Below are 18,325 nucleotides of genomic sequence, written 5' to 3'. Positions count from 1 at the left end.
GCACTAATCACTATGCAGGCTGGGGTTAAGACTCACAACCCTGTGTTCATCCATACCGCCTTTGGTTCGTGCCCAAAGCTACTTTAGGCACGAGTATTAGCCAACCAGATTTCACAACTCTTTCTATCTACCATTACATCGAAGCTGTTGACAATACCAGCACATCCATCGACCAAAACCAATAAAGGTAATAACACTTAACTGCCAAAATAATACGCATCGTTCTCCTGATCGACTGGGATTCTCAAGCCAAGAAACGGTACGCTGAAAAGTCAGCAACCCTAGCAGCCAGAAATTAATCCCTGTTAAGAGTGGGCAGGATTTTCTTTTGCATGAGAAGACACTTCATGGTATTAGTCTGTTAGACTATTGGCAGGGTTTCTCTCTTTTCAAAGCTGTGGAAGAAAATGTCGAGTTGGTTATTTACGGGTAGATTTTGTGTTCATCTCTGAAAGACAATGAGCAAAATCCTAGGGTAAGGGCCATCTCTGCAATTCTGCTGACAAATTCACTCCAGCCAAAAACCAGCTCTTGATGCACTGTCATTACAATAATTTGTATATTTTTAGTATTATACTGCCAGTTAGAAGCCCCAGTTGAGGTCAAAACCTTGCTGCACAGCTTTCCTCACATGAGGATAGTCCTCATGGTGAAGAATTTATACACTACACACAAATTCTGCTGAGGTACACCCAGATTTCTATCACAGGGTTTATTTTATAGGTCAAAAAACCCCAAACAACGTCTTCCAAATATTTTTCTTCTATCCGTGATGCCTGAAATTAAGATGAGCAGTACGCCTTTAACAAAAAGGTGAAGTGCTTTGTGGGTTTTGCACCTGCCAATGGATTTGGGTTTAATAGTACATACTACACTTTGCCAACTGTTACGGAAAACAGATTCCAGTTGTACCACGTTTTGCTTAATTTATGTGAGAACTGGAAGAGACGGGGTGGGGGGAACAACCTGGAGAGCAAAAATTTTTTTTCTTCCTTCTTTTGCTGTTCTGACAATAAACTTGCCAAGTCTGGGAGGCTCCAGAGGGCTCCTCCACACCCGAGCACAAGGAATAGACAGTCCGTGCTCACCACGGCCGTCAATGCTACGCTGCAGAAAGCAGCGGCGAGACCGGCCTGAGCACCCGGGGGGGATTCCCGGGCAATGGGGGAGTTACTTGGCTGGTGCCTGGGTACGAGCAGGGTCCCTGGGGCTGCTGGGGGCTCGCTTGGGAAGCCCGCAGGACTGAGAGCAAGGAGCGTGCAGGAGCAGATAAAAAATCACATCTCCGGCTTTCCTAGGCTTGCACCGAGTACTCATCTGCTAGACTTGGGAGCCAGGTCATGTATTACTTTTTGAAATCAGATATTACCTAATCTAGGCCCAGCAGATTTCATATGATGCAAGTTTTTACAAAGTAAAGCAAGTCGTGCAGAGGTTTTGCGGTTCATTCCCCCATTACACCTGGCCCAGCCGCCAGCAGCCCCTCGCAGCAGCCAAACAAGGAAAAGTTCAAGTCTGGGGGAGTTCTTTGTCCAAATTAGGAATAAAAATAAATTTGATAAGGGAAGACATGTAAGAGCAGTAACATTGCTCCCACCTGCAGCTAGCTGCCCTGGCTGAGCTCACAGCCCTCCATCCCTAGCACAGCTCAAGGCCCATTAGGACCAATTCCTGTCTGTCTGAGTGCTATGTACCTTCAAGTCCATTTTCTCCCTGGTTTCTATTTTTAAAATTGCTGTACCTTATAAGAGTATTTTGTTCTGTGCAGTGACAGGCTGTCATTTAGCCTGAATATGCCCCTTCCCTGCAATCGGTATCCCAGGTAATTCACTAAGCTCATCGACTCTTTCCTTAAAGGCTGACTAAGGCGTGCTGTAGGCTTTCACTGGAGTCACTAGGTCCCATACCAGCTACTGTCCCAGTGTCACCAGGGGAACACCATGGACCACGAGAAAACATTCCCAATACAGGAGGGCCAAAGCATCCCCACGTTGCCCACTGGTCAAATCAAACTCAACATGGATTTAGCCATCCCAAAGCAAACCAAGGAATTGACCCTGCAAACACAGACCATGGGAAAATGATCACCCAAAGAGCACAGGTGCAGTAAGAAGGATGACCGCCAACAAAGGGGCTGAGTAATTCTTTGTAACTTTAATTTTCATCACCGAAACGCTCCAAAAGACCATCACCGGTTAAAACCCAAATGTCTTATTAAGCTTTAGAGTAACAATCAATATAGTGATTTGGTTTTCAGACACAGGCTGGGATAAAACGAAAATGGGAGAAACTGGAAATGTACTTTATTTCTACTTCCTGGCTTTGGCAATCCCCAGCCTCTCCAAACCCTGGGGTGCATTTTCACCCTCCCCAGGTAATGCCGCAACAAACCGGCGCTGTAGCCCAGACTCCATCTCACCTCTTAGCAAACCACAGTACCGCTGAGAAACTTTCAGGACTCCAGGTATAATGCAAAGCACAAAACTGAGACGTAAAGCGGCACGAACCTCAGTGCAATTTTATTTCATTAAATAACTGGCATTTTTAATTGGTATTCATGGAGCACACTCAGAAAAATAAAATCTCAGTCAACAAATATGACAAAAAGATTCATGAACAGCACAAACAGTTCAACTGAGAAAGACCGCGTTTTCGCCTAGCTGTGTGTTTAAACTATACCTCATTATTTTTGTTATTTTTAATCTGTACCATATTTATTATCATTTAAGTGATAAGATTTAACATACTCTGCAAAAACAGTAAGAAAGACAAAAAGAATGGTTTGCTAGTTTTGCTAGCTCATACCTTTATAATGGCACATGAAAAAAAACTTAATTTCATGAACCCAATAGCGTCTTATCTAAAATTCACCCTGGAGATTAGAATCAGCTGTCAGACCAATTTTCCAGACTGCTTAGGAGCTGAGCGAGGAACAGCAGAGGGAGGGAAGAAGGAGAAGCGCACACATTTGTTGCTAAAAAATTCAATTCGAAAAAGTAGCAAGAGGAAAAACAAAGCAATATGTATAAATAAACCATGGCATAGAAATGCATATAATAATTTGCCACATAGAGGTACCACAAATCAGCTAGTTCACCCCGTGGAACAGTTCATATTTATGATAAACTGTTGCAACTTTTTTTCATAGTTTAGAGCATGAATGATATACCTCAGCTACCTTGCTGCCGCAGCATTTACATGCTTGCTAACATGCAAGCGCGCCTTATTACCCGTAAGCGGAGTCCCAGGTCTGCTCCAAAGGCAGGCTGCAGTGCGGTGGCTGACGGCCCTGCTCTCACTCTGCATGTGGCATTTCCACTGGGGCTGATAAGAGCTTTGAGCCAGGATCAGCTGCTGGGTTGTGATAATCAGGAAGGAGTCATTGCAGAGTTAAATATGAAGTTCAGGGCTATAGCACAGCATACATGCGTGCTCAGAAACAAACATGGGCTTTCTTTCACATACGTGCATTCATCATAAACGTAGGCATATAACGCGTGTTTGAATAAACAATTATTATTTCACTAACGGATTTCTTAGAGGGAGCAGCAGAAGCTTTGCTTGTCTCAAGCAGGACATTTTACAGAAGAGTTCTAAGCCTCATTCCTCAGTGCTTTTGTGCTTAAAGGTATTTATTGTCTTCTGAAATGTAAGAAGATTCTTCCTGAGAAAATAAGCACAGAGTTTGGGGGCTTTTTTAATAACAATTTGATTCTCTAGCAAAATACATTTATCGCAGGTGGGAAAAACGAGATTTGTGATTTCTTTCATCTCTTCATGGATTTCATGCCCTTCACAGTTTACCATATCACAAAAAAAGTCCTAAAGATGGAAAGCTGCCTTTCAACGGCCTTCAGCACCTCTGCTCCGTAGCCCTGCACACCATCCACCCGGGCTCACAGTGAGATCTGTTATAGGTCTCAATGTGTTAGAGACTTCTGCAGCTGTCCTGGACATCCTTCACAAAGCTTGAAGAAGCCAAGTCATTTCTCCGATTCCACACACCCGTTTTAGCTAACAAAGTGCAAACAAGCTGTAACTCCTTAAGGGGTGATGCCATCATGGTTGCTGAAGGCAGATGGAAAATTGATTTTTTTTGTGTCAACTTCCAGAATCCCATACAGCACACAAATCACTTTACCTAGCACACTAACGTTCTAGGACAGGAAATGTTTTCAAGCATTGCAACAGGCAAGGAGCCCTCAGTTGCCACAGACTTGCTGGGGACTCAAGACATCAAAATAGCCATTCCCAGTTTTCAAAATCCTTCGTTGTATTAGTGGTATACACACCTTAAAAAGATAATTTCTTTTACATCGCTAATACTCTGAGATTTTCTGTGCTGCTGTCAGATACAAAAACCAAAAAAGTAATTTAATTACTTTTTATTGTCAACATCATTTCTGTGCATTCAAGTATTACTGCAAAATTCTTTAAAAAAAATCACTAAAACATCTCTGTTAGTGCTGGATTTTAATTCTACAAAAGTAACAACCTCCAGACAAATTTGAGTTGACAGTTTCCCTTTAACTTTTGATTTATTCCTGCCATTTTTTTATTAAATGGGATTTGGCCTTGATCCTACCTATTAGGACTCCATCTTGATGGGATCAGCATGGGAAAAACTCCGGGCACTTAGTCTTGTCTCTATAGCAGCAAGGCACTAGCACAATTAAAACTGGCGGTGATGCTGTCTAGGCTCTTATGAGCTGTCACTACATTCAAGACAACAGAATTTATTAGCTTTCAGCCATCCATTAGATTAACCTGTATCTTATTGTTTGATATTCATCTCTTCATTATGCATCGCCCTGAGAAATGACCACACACTAAGGGCATCTCAGCATACCTCATGCCCCAAAGATCCCAGAACTGGGGAATGTACCCGTTTCCAAAGGGAATAAATATATAGAAAAGCAAGCCACAGCCTCAGCTGGTGTAAGCTGTCAGAGCTCCACTTGCACCCATCAGCAGGGAACTTGACCCCGACCATACAGAATCACTTTTTTGAAATTGAATAAAGCCAGCTCTGCCACCAGCCCTCGTTAACCAGGAATAGGTGGGTGGTCCTCTGGGAAGCCGTGCTCCCAACATATCCCCATGTGAGGCCAGGCAGGGTGGGAAGAGTTATCCCTGCGGGTAGGGATAGAAAATGCAAGAGAAACAGCAAGTGGAAAAGACGCGATAAGGAAGGTAACGTTAATAATACTCCTGAGAGGTCTTTATCAACTCCATTTTATATGCAATAGGACGGACAGGAAGGTGAGCAGGCAACACAGGCTGTTCTGGCTGCATCAGCTGAGATGCGAGTTCTGAACTTTGAAGTTTTACGAAGAGAGCAGCAGCGAGCGTTGGACACAGCCAGAATACATGTTACAGCACGAGCAAGGTGGTTAGGGACCTGAGTGTCAAAGAAAATTCAAATGCTGAAGGCTGGGGACTGGGGAATCAATGGAGAACGTAGCACAGTGAATGCTAGACTCTGCGTTGTCCTAGCGATTCACAAGATACAGGCTGATACGTGGGATTCGATCAAGTTGCCTTTGATTTTTTTTTTCTTAACATGGGAATTAAGTACTGAGATACATGGGGTACACTGTCACAACTCAAGATGAGCACTAGAGATCTATCAAACATCTATGGCCAGTTGAACTCATCTGGGAAAAAAAGATGATCTTTCTTTCACTTTTAAATTAGAGAGTATACGCCTATACCTACCCTCAGTGCTAAAGGACGTTACATGGGGTCTTGTATTACTGGGACTAAACATTAGCGGTCCCTGATATCACAACTGAAAACAAAAGTTGATTAAGCTTACCAAGTTGTGTTTATCAAGCAGAGGTACTTAGAAACCAGCAAATGCGTGGCTCTCGCAGGATAAAGGGCCATATTCACAGGGAAAAGTGAATTTGCTGTCAGACCTGCAGTCAGTCTAGTCAAGCTTTCTTTGGCAACAGAACTTCTAATACCAGCTTAGCTGTGTTTAGCTCAAGATGTCTAAAAATAAATTTGTGTTAAAAAAAGAAGTACAGATTTATCACAAAAATAATTTCAAAATTTATTTCAAAAGTAAATTTGTGTCGACCTTAGCAGCAATTTGATAGCCCAGTAAGCAGTGGTGGCCATCGCGGTGTGCGCCAACAGGGCTGCCGGAGCACCCGCCCCGAAGCCTGTGGTGCAACTGGCGCTCCTGCATCTCACAATTTGCATTTTATCTGTGATCTTCTATTAAGGAGCTCATCGGATGTTGTTGCTGGGAATAGCAGCCTGCTGCACTCCCTACGGCCCAAATCCTCCATTCTCACAGAAGAAAACTTCCTGCTGTCCTGCTCTTCTTGGTATATTGAACATGCCAATAGCTGGAGACAGCAATCCTGCAAAGATGTAAATTCCTCCTGTGTCGCCAAGTGCTGCAATACGTTTACAAAGCAACTGCACTCAGTTTGTACTGTGTGCAAAAATACCATGCATATAATTATGAGGCTGAATTTAATAACATTGAAAGAAATCTCCATTCTGATGAATGCTTAATTACTGTTATTAAAATATTTATGAAATAATAAATTTATTAGAAAATCTTCTGCATATGAGCCTGCAGAATGCTTTACTCTACACAAATTCTGAAATGGCAGCAGAGAAAGCAAACTTGCAAGGCATTGAACGTGAGCGTTTCCATCTGAGACGATGTAGGCACAAAGGCCTCCTGAGATCCTGAACCCTCTGTCCTCTCCAAAGACACTCGATGGAGAGAATTGGGATTTTATTATTTTCTTCATTTGGAAATTTTTCAGTTCTTTAAACAAGGGCTATTGTGGAAGCAAACGTCTTGTGGGATTTTTGTTTGGTTGGTTTTTACCACAGGTAGTCTAGACTGGAAATGCGTCAGTGGGATGAGACAGAATTTAAAATAACCACTAGTACCCAGCCAGACCATGGGAAATTTAGGCTAACATCTTCAGCCTGAATCAGGCAGAGGTGGAGTTTCACAAGTCCCAGCTGAGTGAATGTTAATCTTGCGGATAAACGCCTCCCACTAAAGCATTCAGAACCTACTTTTTGTACCTAACTTCCAGCACAGGAGAGCAAAAGTCTTGCTTTAGGAAGATACCTGTTGCATCTTGTGTTGCACTTAAGCCTCATGGCCTGCTGTGCAAGCACAGTCAAAACAAAACTAGGAAAGTTTCCAGCAAAGGGAATAAAAGCTGACTATTAAGGGGGAAAAAAAAAACCAGTCTTTCATGGAGGTTGTAGAACGTTCTTCAGAAAAGTTTATAAAAGAGCTTAGGCAAGCATCTGCTAGGATGAGCCTGGCATATAGCCATGGGACCCACCCATGGGACCATATAGGGTCCCTTCTCAGATCGGTGTCTCACCGCAAGTACGGAGAACCGCCGCTGAAGGAGCTGGCGGCAGGAGCTCGCAGATAACCTCTGCCCCCAGAAAAGGGGAGGGGAGCACGCGAGGGGCCCGAGTGGGAGTCGAGGGGATGGTACCAGGACAAAGGGATGCCTGAAACTGCCCAAGTGAATCAGCCAGATCCTCGTCCAGCTTGCTAGATGATGTCGACGTCCCATTGACATCATCCAGTGCTGGAGCATCCAAAGAAAACGCTGGAAAATTGTGCTAAGGTAAGCGTGTGTTTGTGTCCTCTACAGTCTTTGGATTTATAGTCCTATTTATGTATAGGCACTCTTCTAAAAGTCAGGATTAGGGCCTTTGCATAGGCTAGTAATAAATGGCTGCTATAAAAATCACATGCAAGGATCTATATTCACTTTTACATCGTCATTTCTATAACTGAAATGTGGTTTATGAACAGAAAGGATGACTTTTCCAGCTGGCCCTGGAAAGCCCCTACAGCCACGCTACCATCAACTCCTTTACGTTTCTGGTGACAAGGGGTGTTTAAAGGCAGCGCGGGGCTCGGCTCGCCCCTCAACTCCCATCGCGGCTGCAGCACAGACGGTGCCGGTGCTCGCTCGTTCCACGGGGCTCGTGTCGCCGAACCCCACCAGCTGCGGGCACCCCGAAAGGCGCTGGGCTGTTCGCTACATCGTGCTATCAGCCACAGAAATGTGAAATCTCTGACAAAGTAAGTGGAGATACGGGTTTGTACCAACCCACCTGAGGAGAACCTGGATCAGAGTCATTTTTCAGGACAACTACAGCTTCAGGTTTTGGCTTTGTCAGCAGTTGTTATGCCCGCAAGTGAAAAGCCAAGAACAGCTGTAAAACTGTAAGAGCAAGATCTAAGGGCGTATCTACAGCAGGCAGGGGAGCACAGGGACCACACCAAAGCCAGGTCCAGATTATCTGGCTTTTGAACTGGAAGCAGTAAAGCAGCTCCAGCAAGGCATTGCCCTTGGGCTAAGGCAAGCGGCCCCGTGCCGGTTACCCACCGTATGACATGCCGATGGGGCTGTCTCCTCCCTGGGACTCCTGTGTCATCACTGGGCTGTGCAGATACCAGACTCAACCTTGGCTGCTTCCCCTACCAGGGCAATGCGCTGCCCAGTGACCGCTCTCAGCCTCTCCACCCCAACCTTGACTGCTGCTTTGATCGGCCAGAGCAGCCTCTAGGCAGAGACCAAGGTGGCAGGCACACGGCCAGTAGACCACCACGAAGAGAAGAGCCACCACAGCCTTGTTGGCCATCCCCTCGGCCCATGCGAGGCTCTGGAAAGCCACCCCAACTGCTGTCCGGGGAAGTCCTGAGGCTCCTGCTGGTGGGAGGAGAGGGAGAGCTGGTCCCGCAGAGCATCCTCCTTCCAGCACCCTCTCACCCTGCACGCCAGCCTCTCCATGCTCTTCCCCCTGTTTTCCATCACGGTTTCTGCCCATCCTCCCTTCGCTCCCTTCCCAGGTAGGAACAGCCAAGCCTGAACACAACCCATTGACCGTAATGCTGAACGCCTTTGAGGTGGCTGTGTATTACTAAAACACGTCTTTTCGCTATTAATCACACATCATTGATCCTTCTGACTCCTAACATCATCATAATGCAAGACAGACAGAATCGAAAAGCCAAACGAGCAGGTGACACGATTGTCGGCACGCTGACAGCAGCGGGGGTCAACAAAAGCGGAGGCGTGCTCCATCCCATCCTCACCCACCATGGCCCGGCACTGCTGCCTGCTCTCCCCTTCCCAGCCTTATCCCCAAGCATGATGTTAAAAGACAGGTCACTTATGTTTACAGCATAGATATCTTTAAAAAAAAAGAAATGTATATACATGCAAGTATATGTATTTTTATACATCTATAAAACACCTACATACACAAACGTAGAAGTTTAGCGGAACCATCATCAGAATGAAAACTTGCAACCCAACACTGTTCCTAACTGTCCCCCTTGCCCCACAGGTCAGGCTATCCTTTTAGCAAAAATAGAGCTATTTGATGTGCCCGACGTGGAAAGACTTTTATCTGCGCCACAGCAGGCAGCGCAGGGCATTCAGAAGGGAAGGTCTCCCAAGTCTGCCTTCTCTTCCCATTTAAATCAGAGGCCAGGTAGTCTGAGCGCCTCACATGATCTCAGCGCAAGGGGAAAGGCGATCTCTAACGAGGAGCACTTCACAGGGGTTTGGGCACGCTTGCCAAGCTCGTTTAAAAGTACCTGGAAGCGAGGCATTGGCCTGCATTACCCCGGCAGCCAAGGAACAAGAGGATATGTACTTCGCAACACGCTCGCGTTCATACAGCGTGCTAATGCCTCTCCCGAACATCCCAAATGACGCAGCAAAAGCATCGCTCACCACAATATGGACTAAGTTAGAGGGAAGTTCGGGAATACTGCTGGAGTCACAGTTTCTCTGGAAATGTAACAGCACTTGTCAAATTTTGTCAAATGAAGGCACTTGCCCCCTGCAGAAGGAGCGAGACCCCGATGCGAAGGTCTCGGCAGCCGCCCCGCTGTAGGCGTGCTTGAGGAGCACCATCCTGCACCCTGCCACCGGGTCCACGTGTGCACGGTGCCGGCGAAGGGCTTTTTGTTACAAAATGCAGCCCACAGGAGCCTGGACGCTGCACGTCAGGACCAGTTCCATCACACTCAGCAGCCCCCGGGCTGCAAAAAAAATAAAAGTGCCACGGCAACCTCCACTGTGCTGTCCGCGCAGGGGTAGCATGATGGCCCTGTGACATGGGGACACAGACATTAAAGAACTTTCAGACCATTCTTACGTATTAATTGCTGTCATTTGAAGTCATTTTCCTGATGTAGTACAATTGCATGGAAGAACTCTGCAGGTGTGAGCGTTACTCCAGCACGGTCAAATGCGTGGTGACCGTGCACGAGTGACCGGTGGCCTGGGGCAGGGCAGAGCTACCATATTTTCGTGGTCCATAACAGGCCCATGCCTTTTTCTCAGATAAATTGGTGATGATTCAGAATACCTCTACTGCCTTCAGCAGAAGGGCTTTATAGGACCTTGTGAATCATCAGTAATGAGGAAGGCTTTAGAAATACTTGTTTTTCTTCAGATTTCTCTCTGCCTGGATACCCACTCCACCACACTAATGACCTGACTATATTGGATTCCATGCTTTCCAAGCAGCCTTAATTACATGCTTCGTATCTTCCAATATTATGATAAAATTCATCATAGTCCTATGTCTGGGACAGTCAGCGTTGTCACTCATTGAGATTAATTTGAATATCACTATAAATAGAAATAACAACATCTGATACTACGATGCAGAGTATTGTGTTGGATGGTTTTCATGCCTCCAAGCAGAACTCATTTAATGGAATAAAATACATAATATAGTACATGTAGTTTTACAGCATTAGTGTTATGAGATTCAAAACCAGATCAATATTTCTTTCATAAAAATTAATGCCTCGAAATGATCCCGCCATTTGTCATTCCAAAGAGGTCACCTTATTTCTTTTCAAAGAGTAAACTGGGAATTGCACAAATGCACTGGCTGAATGTACGCTTGCACCGTACAAGCTGCCATGTTCCAGCACCCCCCGCGCCGCCCCCCACGCCAGCCCCAATTCTCCGCTGATCCTTTGCTCACGCAAGCACCATCGTCCCTCTCTGCCCCTCTCCATGGGCGAGCATCCCTCTCCTGGCAGAGCCAGTCTTCCTCCCCAGGACTCTCTGCCATCCCTTCTGCCCCACCTCTACAGAGACACGCTCAAAAATAGACTAAGAGCCGAGATTATTGCTAATACTGAATTTTGCCTTGTCAAGAAAATAAATTTTACCTTCAAAACACCGCGTTCCAGAAAAATACAACATCGCCAACCTCCCATCAATAACTCCACATGGAAACACGTGAATTCTTGAAGCCAGGACTTTCCTTTAACTTTTGATTCGTACCGAGGAAATAAGATTCCACATCTATTAACTATAGCCCAGTATTTCAAGAACAATACAATTGAACGGCATGGCTCAGCTTGTTGACATGTATCAGGTGCATCGGTAACAACAAGGACAAATATTTAGAGGCTGATGAAAATGCAAGCTTGCTGAGAAACACAAAAGCTGCTTTTTGAAATGAGGCAAAGAATTGAAGTTTACTGATTCCTGTGTTTAGCTCTTTGTTAAATTCTCTATAGGACTCTAACTGAAAAATGTATAGTTTTCCTGAAATATCTTTTAAAAAATGAATCATTACTCCACTTCCTAAACCCAGCAGTGTCTTATTAAAAGTTAGAAGAGGAAAATGCAATAAATTGGTAAGGCATTCAAAATATATTAGCAACTAGAGAAAAATAGTGCTTAAGTATGTTAGTTTTCTTCCCAAAAACCAGTGACAACCCAAAAGTCCCCCCATGGCAGGTACATTGCAGTAAATTAAATTGGCCATTTACTGCCGTTAAGGCAAGTTCAGCAGGAGGGGTCTCAGCATGACTCTTTGGCTTTGCACCCAGAACCTATAGAAATGGAAACCTTTGGGCCTATATCCCACATTCCTGCGGGAAACTTAAACAAATGAGAGGGAGAGAGGGAGGAACAATCAGTTTGCAAGTACGTTTATAGAAACCGATCAGATGAGCAGCGCAAAACTAATTAAAAACCAAACACTTAAGAAGCATCTCTCGAAATCATGGGCTCGCACGTTCTGTAAATCGATTTTCATACAGCCCTCATCCTTCTTCCCTGTGACCATACTGCAGATCCAGCAGGAACAGGCACTGGCGACTGCTGAGAGCCAAATTTAATTCCCTCAAGCCAGAAGCTGAGACAGAACCACAGTCTCCATCGATACCAGTCGCAGCACCTCGAACGTCGCGGCTCAGCCAGCCACAGCTTGTTGATGCAGGCAGCTGCCACCGCTTTGGCAAGGAGGATATCCTCGCTCAGAGCGCCTTGGAAAAGGCGCACCCTTTTCTAAGGAAAAAGAAGCATCCGGCTCAGAGCTGCACTTTCAAGCTGTATTTCTTGCCGAATAATCGCTTTTCGACTGGCTTCCTTGTGTCTAGAGCAGAAGGCAGGATTGCAACGTTCATCTTGCTCATTTGGTACCAAGGTGCCCGCAGAAGGCAAGAGAGCCAAAAGCCCCCCAAGGGATGCAAGGGACGTTTCCATTTGTGCCCCCAAACTCGTTGTACTCCTTCATCCCACGCCGCTTTCTAAAAAGCTCCCTGGAGGGGCTTGGTAACGCACCCCTATGGGCCGCAAGAACCATCACGGATAAAGGAAAAAAGGTATTTAGACAAGAAAGAATGATCGTTGATTGACTATTTAAAATCGCATCCACTGAGGACAGAAACCTGAAGCAGTAATTAGTTCATTATTAAAGCTTGTAATGAGAAGTCTGTAGTTCTAAGGGAGTCCAAAAATTAGTTTTCCAGTACAAAAAAAGAAATCCGTGTGCTGATATTCCCCATATTGCATGGTTCTACTCCCAGAAAACACGAAAACAGATGAAACATTCGGCGATTTTTTTCAGCATAGTTATTGAATTTCATGGAGTTAAATTTGTAAGGAAAGCTATGACACTGCGAAGTAACGATATTTTTTACAATGCACAACTAGCAGCCTAAAAACATATTGCCTTGAACTCCCTGATGCGTTTGGAAACAGCTTTCCAAATTGTTTATTTTTAGACCAGATATTTAATTTACAATCGGCATACTATTTATTAGCATGCTCTGCCAGAATTGGATTTTGAAGAAGTCACTGCGTTTGACATACTTGCATATTTATGCATTTCTAGCTCCACGGTCCACCACGCATTATCTTATCGCTTCTGTTGCATTAATCCCAGGCCCTGCGGCAAAGACCCGGGCCCTCGGGGCTGGGCAGCGCGCCTGCCCCACGCAGCCCTGCTCCCAAAATTCACGGTTTACCAATCCCTCCCCGTCCAGGACAGGGACGGGGCACGGCCCCTGGGAGGAGCGGAGGGACGCAGCCAGAAAGGGCTATCTCACATTCCCAATGGCCGGGGTGCTCCCATCCCTGCTTCCGAAGAGGATAAAGTTAAAGAAGAGATGCAAAAATAAAGCCCCCGGCCAGAGGCACCCCCCAGCTCGCCCCTTCCCCAGGCGAGCCGTCGCCAACGCGGAGAGAGCGCGTCCGCGCCGTCTTCAAAAGCGCGCCAAGCGCCCAGCTGCGCCCCAGCGCGTCCCCGGCGCGGGGTCTAACGTGCTCCTGAAGACGGGACCTCGGTGCGTCGCTGGGATGCTCTCCAACGTTTTAACTGAAGCGACTCGCGGAAGGTCCCACGCAAAGCTCATGGCAACGAGAGGGCGCGAACGCGGGCGTAAAGCCTCCCCCTTCCTCTAAACCCTGCGCTCGTGCAGGGCAGCTGCCTCTCTCATTAGCGGTAATTTTAGAAGAGAAATCCCCTCACGCCCTCGGCCTTAGGAGACACACAGCCCTCGTTGGCAACTCCCGTGCCCGCTTCCAATGCGTCCTGTGTGACCCAGAGCCAGCGATGGCCCGCTCGGGCGTCCCAGCAGCCCCGACAGCTTCGCTCCGTTGGCACGAGCGCGTCAGTCACAGGCAGGCAGAGCCGGGGTTACGGCTGCCCTGCGCTCCGGCAGCGGCTGCGCGCAGCTGGGACTCCCTGCCATCCCCACGGCTCCAGGGAAAATCCCCCCGCCCCAACTATTCCCATCATCTTTTATTGAGGGTGCAATTCAGGGATAAGTGGGGAGAGAGAGGTCTAGGGGCAGGGGGAGGGACTTCTGCTTTCATCACACAGGGAAAAGCCCAAGTCTAATGTAGATCCTTCCCATCTTTTTTTTTTTTTTTTACAAAAGGAAAGCTTCCGCAAAGCTTCAAACAGTAATTGCGCGGATGACTTCAAACCAGAGGACCTCGGTGCTGTTTTCCACCTGTTGGCATTAGCTGGAGATGCTCCCAAACCTCCGTGCTAGACTGGGAACAGGCAGGCGAGCTGCAAGGAGCGCTATCGTAACTTTGGACGCAGAGAGGAAGATGAGCAGCCTAAATCCTACCCCTCCTGGGGAGAAAGGCCCTTAAGCATCAGGAGCTGGCTGAGGAAACCCCCCCTGTGCTCTGTATGGGTGTTATAGATTTTTTTTTTTTTTCTCCCTACATTAAGGTAGAGTACAAATACTTCTCTTCCAAGATACTGTCAGAGAAATGTAAACACTAGTGAGTAAGATTTCTTCGCAGAGGCCTCCAGATGGGAAGAGCTTTCATCCACGAGATGCTAGGGAAAAGCCAGTTTGGGCATGAAAATAAGCGCTGGGGAGCCATTCGCCTGCCCTTCACCACTGCCCTGGGCGGTAGAGCCTACAGCAGCCACAAGAAGCAAGCTGGCTGCAACAGCTCATGCATCTGAGAAAGTGTTGAGGCGAACAAGTTTTTTATGGCTGGGCAGTTGGTTGGGCTTTTTTCTTTCCAATAACTTACAGCTTCTCACCCACCGCCACGCAACAGCACTTAGTCGCTTAATAGGTCCAGTTCTCCTCCTCTCTCTCAAAATAGTTTGTTCTTTCTTATTTCTCTCTGGCTGGGTCGTGTTTTGAAGGAGGAGAGGAAAATAGGGAACAGTTTTATTGCATGAAAAATCCACTTAGAGAAGGCAGAACCGAGCTGCAGAAATACATATTCAGTAAAATCTCTCTCAGTATGTACCAGTTCCTGCTTTCTGGATGATTTGGTTAAAAAGCAATTCTGAACAGATGCTTAGTCACAATACATTAAAATATTTAGATTTATATAAGTATCTCTACATGCAGAAACTGCCCAAATGTCTTATTTTCTGCAAACTCCATTACGTAACGTATCACCAAAGATTTTTGCAGGTATTGTGGCATTATACAAAAGCCTCCCGGCGCCCAGGATTTCCTTCTGAGCGAGATCTCAGTACAGAGCGCCCAGGATTTGCTCTTCAACGAGATTCAGCAGAAAACAGCTGGCTAATTTCAGTCTGCTGGCTGGTGGAAGTCTACAGCAGACCAGCGACTGCTGAACCGGTACTTCAGCAGAACTTCAGCCCCGCTCGCATCCCTCCAAGCTTCTCGGCTCCAGCTCAAGCAGAACATGAGATCATCTGTTTTGCAGCCCAGGCAGGGGTGTTTGTAATGCAAGAAGTCTCGAACAGAAATAAGTACAGCGTGCCTGGCGATGCCAAGCCTGCTCGCGCACACCAGCGGGGCTGCCTTCCCGGAGGCAGCGTTTCAATACGGAGACCCCACGTTACAGCCGCACAAATTGTCCGCGATTCAGCACGCCGCTGAATCCAGAAGCAGCGCAAGTCGCATTTTAATTTGCCAAGGGGGGGGGAGGCGAGCAAGAAAAACAAAACCGGATCCTCAGTGTTCTCTCAGGAAAAACAGCCAGGAGCGAGTCCGGCTGGGCACGCAAAGGGCAGCGGTGGGAGAAGGCGCATCGCTCCGCTTGCCTTGCGTGTGGCGGCCGTACCTGGCACCGAGAGCCAGATGGGAATAAGGAGTAAACGACGACTGCTGACAGCGGAGAGTGGATTTGCCGTGAAAACCTCACAAGTTTCCAGCTGGGAAAAGCGGGGGATCTCTCCGCCCGCTGCACAAAAATAAAAATAAACCCCACCACCACCTTCCGCATGCGAAGGCGTAGGAGAGGAAGCGAGAAACTCCGCTGCTCACGATGCATCTGGTGGCGGTTCTGGCGCTGGCGCTGCGCTGCCGAGGAGCACCCGCTGCTCGCTGCCGGGCCCCGGGGGCTTCAGCACCGCGGGGGGACCCCCGCTACCCCCGGGGCCGTCCCCGACCCCCCCCCCCCGCCGCCGGGGCCCCCAAATCTCGGCTGAGCCCCGGGCAGATGCGCTCTCCCGGACTTGGGGCGCCGGAGGAGGGCAGGAGGATGCAGGGGGGTGCTGGTGGCGAGGGGGGGACCGGTGTCCGCGCCCCGACAGGCAGCGAGGCTGAGCCCCGGCCCGGGGGGGGGGAGGCAGCGGAACGGGCAGCGCCGCAGCGCATCTCCCCCGCACACACACGGGCACGCACGGTTCTTCCATCCGCCGGCTCTGCTCATCCCTCGGTGCTTGCGAGAGCCCCCCCAGCCCCGGCTCGGAGCGCAGCGGCGCTCCCGGGCTGCAGCCGGAGCCCGGCCGGCGCCCCCCGGCCCCGGGACGCCGCGCCCCCAGCCCCGCCGCCGCCTCCGTCCCTGGGCTGGCTCCGGACCCCCCGGGAGGGCAGGGGGACCCCGGCCCGAGCCGGCCCCGGGAAGCATTCGGGGCATGGAGGTGCCCAGCGCGGCCCCGTCTCCGCCAAGCGCCGCCGGGGAAATCCCCCCCGGACCCCCGCCCCGGACCCCCGGGACCCCCCGGGACGGGGGCGGCCGCGGCGCTGGCAGCGCCCTGCGCTCGCACAGCGTGGAAATGTCACCCGCGAAGCCCTGTCCCGGCCGTGCCGCCGCTGCTTTTGCGCCCGCATCCCTGCCGAGCCATATTTCTCTTGAACGCAAACCCATCTCAAACATCGCTTTTGCTTTTTCTCTTCTCCCCCCCCCCCTTCCCTTCCCCTTCGCGGATTGCTTCTTGCAAATGGGGCGATAAATCCAGAAAGTGCCACGCACGGCGGGGAAGGGCGACGGGGGAGGATGCTGAAACACAGCGGGTGGCGGGGGGGGGAGGCGGATGCTCCGGAGGGGAGGCGAACGGAGCGCCCGAAGGGGCACGAACGGAGTTGAAAGCGGCGGGCAGAGCCCGGGATGGAGCTCCGCCACCCGCCCGGCCCGCCGCCGCCCAGCCCTACCTGGAAAAGCCGGAGGATGTTGGCCACCATAATGGACACCGAACTTCCCGACGCCCCGATGACTCCAACTACTTTTTCCGGCTTGACGAAGACGGGCGGCTCCCCGTTGGTGCACCTCACGTCGGAGGTGTCCTTCTGGATGAGAGCCTGGACGAAGGTGAGGGACTGCTCCAGCGCGTAGGTGTCTCGGGAGCAAGTGTCCAGGATGCGTGCGCCCAGCGTGACATTGGGCAGCAGGTCCGGGTCGCTGTTGATCTGGTCCAGGGCGTAGAGCATCGCCTCCAGCCTGTGGATGCCGTTCTCCTTCTTGATGTCCCCGCAGGGCACGCCCGGGGGCCCCTTGGCGTGGACGGGGAAGAGCCCACCCAGGGTGATGTCCCCCTCCAGCCGGATGGAGTGGGGCGCGTACATCTCCTGCCCCTGGGCCGCCTCCGAGAGCAGGAACTCCAGCAGGCAGCAGGGCAACTTCAGCAGAGCCAGGAGCCGCAGCAGCCCGCCCAGGCGGACCATGGTGCTGCCGCTGCCGCCCGGGCGGGGATGATGATGGTGATGGGGATGATGATGCCCCGGGCGGGGATGATGCTGCCCCGGGCGGTGCTGCTGCTGCTGCTGCTGCTGCTGCTCCGGGCGGTGGTGCCCGGCGCTCCCCTGCGCCTTCATGCAGCCCGGGGTGCCCCGGGGAGGGGGGGGGGGGGGGCTCGGCCGCTCCCTCCCGCCCTGCCCGCCGCTGCCTCCGCCGCTGCTCCGCGGCAGCCCGGCACTGGGGAGCCGCGCCGCGCCGCTGCCGCTTTAAATGGTGGCCGGGGCCTCTCCGCCTCCCGCCCCCTCCGCCGCCCCGCCCGCCGCTGCGCAGGGATGCGGCCGCGCCGCCCGAGCCCGGCCCGGGGCTGGGGATGGAGGCGGGCGGCGGCCCCGGCCCCTCCGCTGGCCCCGCAGCCGGGCCCGGGGGTGCGGGGGGAAAGGCTACAGGTGGTGCGGGGGCCGGCCGGAGCCCGGCGGCGCCGGGAGGGGGGCACCGGGGCAGCCCCGCTTGCCCGGGGCCGGAGCGCAGCGGGCGGGGGTCAGCGCCGGGAGCCGGGCGCGGGGGCGGCTCGGAAGCCCCCAGGAAAGGCGGCTCCGCTCAGCCCCGCTGGAGCATCCTCCGCCTCCTCCTCCTCA

The 18,325-nt window shown here is 50.2% G+C and overlaps 1 protein-coding gene across 1 annotated transcript in view; it reads right to left on the bottom strand.

The window, feature by feature from the left end:
* The window catches only part of GRM7 (glutamate metabotropic receptor 7), a 303,787-nt gene extending 285,960 nt beyond the window's left edge, over nucleotides 1-17,827 (bottom strand). Inside the window, exons 1-2 of the mRNA XM_075713720.1 lie at nucleotides 17,802-17,827; nucleotides 17,168-17,702 (exon numbers count right to left, since the gene is read on the bottom strand). Coding sequence (XP_075569835.1) covers nucleotides 17,168-17,702; nucleotides 17,802-17,827 — 561 coding nt within the window. The remainder of the gene's footprint in view (nucleotides 1-17,167; nucleotides 17,703-17,801) is intronic.
* Nucleotides 17,828-18,325: the final 498 nt, after the last annotated feature.

This window comes from Pelecanus crispus, chromosome 7 (genome assembly GCF_030463565.1).
Source record: "Pelecanus crispus isolate bPelCri1 chromosome 7, bPelCri1.pri, whole genome shotgun sequence".
NCBI classification, from domain to species: Eukaryota; Metazoa; Chordata; class Aves; order Pelecaniformes; family Pelecanidae; genus Pelecanus; species Pelecanus crispus.
This window is presented reverse-complemented; position numbering and strand designations above follow the sequence as displayed.